This window comes from Liolophura sinensis, chromosome 1 (genome assembly GCF_032854445.1).
Source record: "Liolophura sinensis isolate JHLJ2023 chromosome 1, CUHK_Ljap_v2, whole genome shotgun sequence".
Classification (NCBI taxonomy): domain Eukaryota; kingdom Metazoa; phylum Mollusca; class Polyplacophora; order Chitonida; family Chitonidae; genus Liolophura; species Liolophura sinensis.
This window is the reverse complement of record NC_088295.1, coordinates 14,338,853-14,350,525: the sequence shown is the minus strand read 5'-3', so window position 1 is coordinate 14,350,525 and position 11,673 is coordinate 14,338,853. Positions and strand designations below refer to the sequence as shown.

Here is an 11,673-nt window from a genome sequence, read left to right as displayed (position 1 = left end):
TTTATCCGCCAACACTCGGTAGTCTCCCCCAAATTTCGTCAGAGAAGTCCGAGCTGCTAGAGCCTCCCCGTTTAGTTCAGTGTTAAAAAGGCTACAAGAGTGACAACAAGCATTTCAAATTACTCCACGAAATGGGTCGTGGAAGAACCCTGGAGTCTCTCAAGTTTCCGGACGAGTTGGTCATCATGCAGGAAGGTGTGGATTTACAGCACAAGGCGGAAGGATTTTGTACCAACCAAATACAGATGTATCTTCTCTCGCCATTTTACAACTGAAAGCTAAGATGTCTAAGAGACAAGCAGCATGTAGAGTAAAACCGTACAGAGCAGCGACGACAGTGTAATAGCTGGCAAATGGTCACACGTAACCTGTGAAATACAGTCTCTTGTCAGTTTACCCCAGTTAGGGTTTTATTCTAACTGTTCACGTAAACGCTTAAAAAGTACTGAATTACACGCCCCATATATTAGCACCATGGGTTAAGCAGAATTAGGTTTTAAAAATATGCAGTGGTGTTAATTGCAATATATTAGACGTCACTGGTCTAGAATTATGGTGAAAATAAGGTGTTCTCATCATAGAGGAGGAATACAGCTGAATTTACACAACGGCACCTACACAAAGTACATGTAGTTATAAAATACTATGAACTGAACTGAAAACTGATATATAGTAAATCTCTGTACACTGACGCCGATGTCCACATCGTACATGTACTTATATCGTACACTACTACACAGGACTACTACACTTATAGGCATAGGCTATTCAGAATGCCGACAACAACATGTACCGGTAGCTAGCATCGCATATAAGTATGAATTTAGAATCCGTAGAAGAGTAAAATATTTATTGTGAACCGGACAGAGGGAAAGAATAGTAAATAAATATTAAATTTTAAGGTAAACACATGAAATATACAGAGTAACACAGAATAAAGCTATAACTTACCAGTCCGTATTGCCAGTGTGGTTGGAAATGCATGCCTGGACAAAGATCAAATTCAACGTCTGACAACTCGGAATCTGAAGTCTGGCCAGAGATGTCAGTGTCATAAATCGGAACTTCGATGTCCTCCACGTCATTATTACGTTTGTCAGAACTATGGAAGCCGAATAAGGTCATTATCTTTCCATGGTACCATCGTTCCACCGCCCGGCGATGACTCGAAGTGATGGCACGATGCTAGCATCGTACCATCGTTTTGTGCCATCGTGCCATCGCTTTGCATTATTGTGCTATTAGAACCATCGCTTCGTGCCATCGTGTCACCGCTTCGCATCATCGTGTCATCGTTTCGTGCCGGCGATGGAACGAGGGCACGATGGTACGATGATAAGCTTATTCGGATTCCATACAGAAGCCTTCCCGGTAACATACTGTTTAAACAGGTTAAAATACTTATAATTAGACAAGTAGCCAAACCTGGACTCTAAACACAAAGCTGTCTGTTGGCTGCCCCCTTACGATGTGGAAAGGCTACAACACCTCGAAGGTTGTAAATTCACTTGTAGATATCGCATCTTTAGAAGACGCCTGTGACTCTAAAAGGTTGGTTAAGCGCCTGAATTCCGGACTACATTATCCTTTGGCCATTGCAGTCGAGTTATAGAGCCATGCAGCTGGTCCGTCCGTGGCCATATACCTGTAACCTGGGATTAAGATAAACGTCTGCCTTAATCCCAGTCGTGTACAATACGACTGTTTTATAGTTCTGAATCGACACACTCATATCTGCATGTAATTTATTCCTGGGCGCAATCTACCTACCTCTAAACAACAACAGCATGCGCCCAGGATATCGTACAATCATATATAAATTTGGTGCTGTATGGGGTTATGCCAGATAGTCAGAGTATCTATCACCGTCACCGTTTTCTTCCGTCATGGCGAAGCGCCATTGTTTTAAGCCGATGTTTTGACCTGTCAATATGCAGCTGTCAATAATCTGTCAATAATCAAAAGTTTATCCTGAAAGCGTTTAGACATTGCGTAGGAATGATGTCACTCAGTGAAATGTTTTGATATGTGCGGGGGTTGAAACAGTTTATAGTGAATGGAAAAATGTTTTTCTTCCATTGTGTACTGTTAATACTTTCTCCACAAATCAAAAGTTTCTTCCTCGTTGCAAATATTTGTTTTATTCCATAGTACAAATGTTTTTTTGAGATGCAAATAGTTTAGCCACAGTTCAAACGTTTTCTCCCCGTTTCAAGCAGCATTCTTCACAATACAAACTCGGCGTTAGTCAGAAATAGTTTTGTCCTCAGTTCAAACATTTTCTCAACTTTGCAATTAGTTTTCTCCCCTACAAATGTTTCCCCCACGTTGCAAATAGTAGTTTTCTCCTCAAATCAAACATTTTCTCCACGTTGCAAATAGATTTCTCTTAAGTAACTTTTCTATGCTCGATGCAAATAGGTTTGTCCTTCATGAAACTTTCTTTATGTACGTAAAATTTTTGCAGTATTGAATGGCATATAAAAGTATTGTAAATACTTTATACGATTCTAGGCATCAAACAGATATTCGTGTACATGTCGTAAACCAAAAACCACCAAAGAACTAGGAAAGTATATTAAGTAGGACATTAGGACCGATTTATACAAAGAGAGGCGGTCAACACTTTTCAGTGACGATTGAAATATGCAAGGAAGTTCTAAGCAAATGGATTAAATCAGTATCCAGACTGTGAACCATGCAAGTTTACAAGTTGTTGATAATCAAAATTTCTCAGTTCCGCTTTGATTGCAACTGCTCATATCCAACGTAACGCGATGCAGTTCAACACGATGAATATACGGTCCCTATAGCCCCGGATTAAGCGGAATTAAATACATGGAGTAGATTTCAAAAAATTACATACTGGACAAATACAAATACTGGCTGTTGATTGTCAGTAAGAAAAGAGGTATTTTACAAAAAATACAATGTTGCTCAAACTCTAACTGCAAATTTACAGTACAAATGCACAATGTGTGATCAAAATGTTCTCCCATCATACTGCTGTGCACATACCTTCATACCCTCATCCCATGCAGGGGCCTCCGTGGCTCAGTTGGTTAGCGCGCTAGCGCAGCGTAATGACCCAGAAGCCTCTCACCAATGTGGTCGCTGTGAGTTCAAGTCCAGCTCATGCTGGCTTCCTCTCCGGCTAAAAGTGAGAAGGTCTTTCAGCAACCTGCTGATGGTCGTGGGTTTCTTCCTGGCTGTGCCCGGTTTCCACCCACCATAATGCTGGCCGCCGTCGTATAAGTGAAATATTCTTGAGTACGGCGTAAAACACCAATCAAATCAAAATCAATCAATCATCCCATGCAATCTCGCATCGACTATATATGGATCTGCATGCCATCCCAACTCACCATGATTCCAGCCCTTGTTTAACCTAATGTTCCCTCAAATCTGGGATATACCTGTTTATCCGGCGTTATATTAAGTCATCATCAAATCATTCTATTATCGTTTTGGTCAAACGCTGGTCGCCCAATGAACTGACAAGTGCATAAGGTTGAGTCGGTTCCATTGACTGATTATGACGAAACATTAGGCTTAATCAGGATCCGAAGGCAAGAAAATTAATCTACAATGCTTTCAGGAGCAAGTTTTGAAAAGTGTGTTGTAGAACTTAAGTCCTTAATTGACTTCAGTCCCAACTAAAGTACCATTTTCATGCTTCAGGTTAAGTCTGGTTTAACTTTTGATACACTTTTGAACAACGTGCCCAAGTTGTTAAAGTTAAATAGGGTCACTTTACGTTACAGTTAATAGCCTTATGTTTATACTTGTATGCATGGTATGTGGGGTTTTGATATAGATCTGCTCCAAGATCAATGTCGATACATACATACTCAACCCCTTTTATTATCCAAATATTACTCTAAGCACGTGATCACGATTTTTATTTTATTACATGCGATGCCAGATTCACCACACAATGACAGCATTTATGTGCAAAATCAGTTAATATATATGTTAATATGTTACACCGCCATTTGTCCAGTGTATATGTGGGCTTTACTAAGCACGTACTTCCTGTTTATTATTTTAGAAAATTAGATATTTTGTCTACCGTGATTGCACGCGGAATTAATAAATTCCGGTAATTAATTATTAGTGCTATTCTTATTTTTCAACATTCACAGTTAACTGAACACGATGAATATGCATTTTGTTATCATTAAATTCATCTGTAAGATGTTAAGCCCGTAGAACATACCCATGCCTCAGGGCACCCTCCTACATGTGTCACGTATAGGACTATGTACTCTACGTTTATCTGTATTAACAGTTATGTCAGTAAACAAGTACATAACACAATTCATATACAGAATTAGCTCGGGTATGTAGCGTAGCGTAACAGGTAAGACATAATTTGACACTGCAAGATTCGTACACCTGCTATGTGTTACCTATTTAAAATTAATGGTCTCATGTTTCTGTGTATTTAGGTATATTCACAATATAGGCCTATAGTACGTGCCAGTGTGAAAAAATTGAACTGCTTTCTGAAATGCAGGCCTATCATAATATGTGCACTTTTTTGGGATTTTGTTTATAATTAGTCAACCAATACACCGCCAAGTACTGACGCACGCATGATTACACATTTATTTTCGTATTATTTATATGTTATTTCCTTTTGTGCGTATAGGCCAAGCTTATGGCTGGAGAGTTTTGTCAATGTCTGTTGTAACCCTCATGTATAAATGCTCTGACTGGCTCGATATGGTCATAGATAGATTATAATCCCGATGTGACGTAAAACAGTAATCATTCATTTATTCTGGCTGGTCAGTCCATAAAATCAACAGATTTAATAGTCAAACACGTGTTTTTCCGCTTTAAGATGTTGTCTAAAAGCTGAATGCATCGTACGGATAATTAGCGTACTGGTGGTAGTTGCTATAATATGATTATGGGAGATGGCTAAGGGCATCATCATACCATCGTATTATCATCCGACGCGATGGTATGAAGCGTTGGGACGACGGAACGAAGCCATGGAACGAGGACACGAAGCGGAGGGAAGATGGCAACGAAGCAATTCTTGGGTAATGATGACGGCTTTAAGCAGATTCCATACGTAATCGTGCTTAAATAAACATTTTAGGCCGCCTCCATAATTTTCGCTCTAATCTTTGCTAACGTTGCACACATGGACATAATATATGTCTTCTAATCGACGTTTGGTAGGTCTCAATCAGCTCATTATGTCAGAAATCTATCGGAAGTATTCTTTCATTACCCGATGATCCGAAAAAACACAGCCTTATATAAACCTCCAAATACTGAAGATTGTTAGCGTAAATAAGTCCTCTGAAAAACTAGGTACATGTTGAATAAATTGTAACATTCAAAATGTCTGATTTATTTATTTCATTCATTTGATTGGTGTTTTACGCCATACTCAAGAATATTTTACTTATACGACGGCAGCCAGCATTATGGTGGGAGAAAACCGGGCAGAACCCAGGGGAAACCCATCCCATCCGCAGGTTGGTGCAGACCTTCACACGTACGGCCGGATAGGAAGCCAAAATGAGCTGGACTTGAACTCACAGCGACCGCATTGGTGCGAGACTCCTGTGTCATTAAGCTGCGCCAGCGCGCTAACCAACTGAGCCACAGAGGCCCCCATCAAAAGCCTGATGACCTTGATTTTATTTGATTTATTTGATTGGTATTTCACTTATATGACGGCGGCCAGCATTGTAGTGGGTGAAAACCGGGGGAAACCCACGACCATCAGCAGGTTGTTGGCAGACCTTCCCACGTACGGCCAGAGAGGAAGCTAGCACAAGCTGAACTCACAGCGACAGCATTGGTGAGAGGTTATTGGGTCATTGCACCGCGCTGGCGCGCCAACCACCTCTGCCACGGAGGCCCCTCTAATGACTTGGATTATAGTTACGCACCTGTATCTGAATACTCACTACAATTGTGTAAAGTTCCATTGTTTCTTAAGTTCTGGGATAATATGGATAGTTAAAGAACACGGAAATAAAAACAAGCGCAAATTTCACGTCCCACTACTTCGGGACCGGTAGATCCAGGATCAATCCTTGATCGAGTCACACCTAAGACTTTAAAAGAGGAAGTTGTATCTTCCTCGCTTGGCGTTCATCATGAAGGGGATAGTGCAACGACTGGTTGACCCGTATCAGTACAATGGCTCGGGCGGGTCGGCTTACTTGCCTTCGGTAAGTCGTCTCAGTGAAGCAGCACTAAATAAAAGAGCGGTGGAAATCCGTCCTGCAACAAGGAGGCACATTATACGTATGTGCACCCTAATGATTCCTTCGTCGTCATATGACTGAAAAATTGTTGAGTACGACGTTAAACCCCAAGCACTCACTCACGTCCCACTAATCTTAGCTTTTTCTCCGGTCGTACGTGGGAAGGTCTGTCGGCAACCTACGGATGGTCGTGGGTTTCTCCGGATGTGTCCGGATTCTTCTCTCCGTAATGCTGGTCGCTGTCAAATATAAGTGAAATATTGTTGATTTTTTTTTTTTTTTTTTTTGATTGGTGTTTTACGCCGTACTCAAGAATATTTCACTTATACGACGGCGGCCAGTATTATGGTGGGTGGAAACCGGGCACAGCCCGGGGGAAACCCACGACCATCCGCAGGTTGCTGGAAGACCTTCCCACTTACGGACGAAATATTGTTGAGTACGGCGTAAAACACCAATCGGCGTAAAATTTCAAAAACTCTATATTTATTGTATTCGATACATGTGGTGTATGTATAAATCATATGTAGTCAATGATTTTTGCTTGCTGACTAATGAAACATAAATCCAATTAAAATGAATGACAAAACTTTCAACCGTTGGATTTGAACTCTCCGCTTCACATACGATGAAGGAGAAGAGAAACAACCTTGCGCACCTCTGTATGAGCCATCTAATTGTCTGGAGTTACACAATGAAGCGAATACATAGAGTCGACGGACATCATCGAGACTTTGGACGATAAGCGTGTTGTATGGGATTGTATGTGATCTGTCTGTGTATGCACTATGAATTGGATGTATACACAAAAGTGTTTTCACACTGTATTTGTTTAAAGATATAAATAGTAAGTAGTACAAGTTGATTAGGAGTCGCTAATGTGATGTCAATGTTTGTGTAAGCAAAGGTGGAGGCCTGCATGCTGAGCCCTTTCGGTATAACATACACACAAAAAAAAGAAACTGTGCACCTGTCAAACGGTGAACTCAAATTGCTGAGGCCAGTATTCTGTGAGGTTTTTTTCCTGAGTAGATATTTGCTGTGTGATCTGAATGAAGTTTTTGCGGCCAGATACAGAGCATTTTTTACACTGTTCCCTGTGATGTTTATTGAGGACATATTAATAGCTTTGAAAGTTTTTTATGCATTCACTGAGATAATGGACTATAGGCATTTCAAAGAGAGCAAATACACTCTAGATCCACTGACATGGTACATAACGTATTTCCCAGGGACCAGGAAAAAAGTATATGCCCTGCTGCGTCAGAATTTTTAACCTTGTTTATGCTTTTATGAACCTATATATGATAATAACCCGGACGAATTTCGTTTTATCTTCCCACGGTTCAGTGGGAACTGTGCACACTATGTTAAAAAGTCGGCATTTTGTCAGATTGCGTACCATCAAGCATATCACGATTTCTTGCTGAACGGAGAGGACCATAATTTAGGTCTCCCAAAGGTAATATGTTACTGTATTTTAGATTCTGTTGAAAACTGATCGACGAGCTAACTTGGTATGGTACATCCATTTCATCTGTATAGAACGGTGCAGTCGGACATCAAAGTGTTAGGAGTTGTATGGAGAGCTAAGTTTAAGTTAACACCGCCCTCCTCCTGACCCCCCAGCTAACAATTGTTAATGGGTGTTATACAGAGGGGGGCTAACAGGTCAGCTGACAACGACAATACCTGGTCGAGTGGGGAGGTGTAAACCTGACCTTATCGTGGGGTAGGGACGACTGCAAGTTAGCGCAACCAGTCCGCTAATGTATGTAGGCCACGGAGACGACTTGAGCCTCGACGCTCGTGGAGGTATGTGCTGTTTTTGTCGACCGGCCCCACGTACGGTAACTATACCTACACTGGCATAGCTAACCTTAACAAATGCCAGGTACATTTCCAGCGACCAGGTGTCATTGTATGGCGCGGAGGTCCCCGTGTGACAAGCCAGTGGTCAAACCCATGCGGTTTTACCCCAATAACAGATGACATGAACCCATAATTTTAAACTCATAATAACACTGCATATTTGGAACCTTCGGACTACAGGAAGCCGGTCGCTCGAATCAGAATGGAGGTGGAGGAGCTAACAGCGGTACTGTATACAGTATATCTGATGACAAGCTTTTTTTTTCTTCGTTAACACATGCACCTGGAGAAATTGTCCAGCTTGTCCAGCTGGCACTTTGTTAGTCACGACGTATATATAGGCTACAGGCATCCAGCCAGAAGGCCTCGTCGCTATTTTTGTAGCTGGTGTAAATGCAATTACTAAATCCTAAATCCTATTGTAGTATTATTCAACCGAGTCCACGTTGTCCTTGGCACACTAGCGACTAATCCGCTGCCGTATAGGGACTCCTCCTGTCATAAAATTTGTTTGGGATTTCACTTACAGTCTTTTCTTTCAGTTGTCGAGGTGAGGACTTCCTCAAATGTTCAACCTCGTAATGCCCATCACATGTCACAGGAGGGTGTTATCAGAAAATGAGAAGTTTAGATTGTTTATATATTCATTATGGCGCAGTGTGTTTGGTTTTATGGATTCTCATTAAAGCCAGAGGTAATGCGTTTTACGCCTTCTGACTGTTCTGTTATGCCTGAACGGTCACAGTCCTGGCGAACGTCCAACGCAACGAAGGGTTGACATTCATAAGCTCTGTTTACGTGTCAGAGTGGCCTCCCTTACCCTAACCACCGGTATTTTAACCACTGAGCGTGTTGTACATATACCTTCATGGTTTATCTAAATGTTGACTGCCATGAACGTGTGGGAACAGGGTCATACATAGTTGCTTTTCGTGACTGTGATGACAACGCAGCACTTGTGGTTAGCAAGAAGCTGTAGTTATGTATATTATTTAGCTACTCCATCACGAATGTTTGGCTAAGCCTTATACCACCATAGCGTGTCGGTAGACGTATCCGCCCTGGGTCTGGCATTCTTCTACAAGTGTTCATTTAGTTTTCACCAGATGAACAAAGATGAACAGATATACCTTCTACGTTAGCAAGATCCACAGATTTAGTCTGGTATCAGAAGTTTTATAACGTTGCATTTCTGTATGGATTGACTGATACGAGCATTCCAACGTGATTTTTCTCTATTAATTTTCAGTAGGGTTCATTGTCTATTTCAACCAGCTTTTAGTTCCTTTTTTTCATCAGTTAAGCACTAAGAAATAACAAACGTATTCACTATACATTCAGGAAGCATAATTCTTTGTTTTTCTTTTTCTGGCACCTCGGTGTATAGAAATGTCTATTTCTTTTCTAATCACCGTTTAATTTTTCTCTAGGTTAATGTTCCTGTTGATGACATGGAACCCTTTCACTCCGTGGCACATGCGCAGAACATACTGAAAGGACTGGACGACTTCCGAAAGATGGATCACCTGACAGATGTGACAGTGTGCGTCAGACGAAGGCAGTTCAAATGTCACAAACTTATCCTTGCCACTTCCTCACCCTACTTCAATGCGATGTTTCAGTCAGGGTTAAGGGAAAGCATCGAAAACCGGGTCTTCATCCGAAACCTTGATGAGAAAACAGTTCAGACTGTGATAGAGTATATCTACAGTGGATCTGTGACGATTAGTTGGGATAACGTAGAAGAAGTGCTGGAGGCCGGGAATCTGTTCCAAGTGGAGGCTCTGAAAGATAGGTGTGTGCAGTTCCTCAAGCGGAATCTAGAGCCCTCCAACTGCATCGGGGTATGGAGACTCGGAGAGAAGCTCAACTGTGGCAATCTGGCATCTGTGGCCAAAGACATGATCTTGTCTTCGTTCCCGCAAACTTGTCGTCACGCGGAGTTTCTTTCTTTAGATTCCAGCGAACTTGTCGAGATTCTCAAAGATGACGAGTTGAGTGCACCCAGTGAAGAGGTTGTGTGTGATGCCGTGTTAAGGTGGCTCCACAAAGACGATTTCAGGAAGAAGTGTCTGGATGATGTTCTTGAGCACGTGAGGTTGCCGTTTGTAAGCCCGGAATATTTGCTGGATACCTTTGAGAATTCAATAGCTCAACCAAATGACAGGTGTAGGGTCATCCTGGAGGAGGCCAAGCGGTACCATATGCTACCCACCAGGAGACAGTTTGTGGACAGTATTAGAACCAAACCAAGGAGTAGCTTTGATGTTGAGGAAACAGTTGTGTTTTTCTGCTCGAAAGCCTCTCCCTCCTCCCCAAATCCAGGGAACAGACAAACCAACGAACTGAAATGTTTCCATTTACGAAATAAAGAATGGACGTCATTGCCTACTTTCCCTAACCATCCCAATGCCGAGTTTGCTGTGTGTACGCACGGAAGTGACATCTATATCTCAGGGGGAACGAAAAATTCCACGGATTTGTACCAGTTTAATGGAACTCTGTTGCAATGGCGCTGTAGGGCACACCTGACGGAGGGTAGGGTGCGACACTCCATGGCGGCCGTGGGAGACTCTCTATACGCAATCGGTGGGTACTCGGCAACTAAAATACTAGACGGCATAGAAGAGTACAACATACCCCAAAATAAATGGGCACATGCTGGTCGTTTGGCAGTAGGGGTGTGTTTAACTGCTACGGCCGTCTGTGGTCAGAAAATCTATGTGCTAGGCGGTGTGATTGACGAACAAGTCAGTACCGCCATGATACAATGTTACGACACCAGATCTAAAGTAGTGACTACTGTGGGAAACCTACCCTTCAAATGTGCCCTCCATTCATCAGTGGTGTGTGATCAGGAAACATATATTGTGAACAGAACGGGCAAACTGATAAAGTTCTGTCCAGGGGAAAAGCCAATGGTCATCTCTCATTTGGACAACTTTAACCGGAACTACTTCGGTTCTGTGGGATACAGGGGGTCTGTTCTGGTATTTGGGGGTCGCATGGGGAGCAGTGTGCAGGTGGACATTCACGAATACAACATGGCCACTGACACATGGACAGTCTTGCCCGAGACGATCCCGGAGTCCGTGACCATCAATGCTTGTGTCCGAGCTGTCCTTAAGAAACCATCAGCGATGCTCTCCACCAAGCTGTAATACTCATACGCATCTTTTGATGGACATTCACGAAGATTATTAACTTTTAATCTGTTAGAAAAATCTCTTTCCAGACTTAAACAGGCGTCTCACGGGATGTTTTTGAATTACCAGAATAGCATATCTCTGCGGTAATCAGACCATGGGGAAAATGGAACTCATCGTGAACGTAGGCTATGTGCAGTTCTGGATACAAGAAACAACAGCAAATCAGAACATGGAGAAATTGGAACTCGTCGTGAACGTACGTTTTGTGTAGTTCTGACTACAAAAAACAGTAGCAAATCAGAGAATGGAGAAAATGGAACTGACCTTGAAAGTTTGTGTGGTTCTCGATACAGGAAACCGCAGCAAAGTCGTAACGTTTAATGACAGTGGACAGAAACACTTCATGCTCAGTC

General features: G+C 42.1%; 1 protein-coding gene across 1 annotated transcript; it reads left to right on the top strand.

The window, feature by feature from the left end:
- Window positions 1-8,227: 8,227 nt before the first annotated feature.
- Window positions 8,228-11,673, top strand: LOC135466168 (kelch-like protein 24a). Its single transcript, XM_064743587.1, has 2 exons — window positions 8,228-8,337; window positions 9,542-11,673. Exons 1-2 carry the CDS (start codon window positions 8,314-8,316, stop codon window positions 11,270-11,272), a joined length of 1,755 nt encoding a protein of 584 aa, XP_064599657.1. The 5' UTR covers window positions 8,228-8,313; the 3' UTR covers window positions 11,273-11,673.

What these genes read in the sequence shown, in the direction of transcription:
- LOC135466168 (XM_064743587.1), top strand. Translation starts at nt 8,314, where the DNA reads ATGGAGGTGGAGGAGCTAACAGCG. An exon ending in AGGTGGAGGAGCTAACAGCG is followed by an intron (nt 8,338 to 9,541) that starts GTACTGTATACA and finishes ATTTTTCTCTAG; the next exon opens with GTTAATGTTCCTGTTGATGA.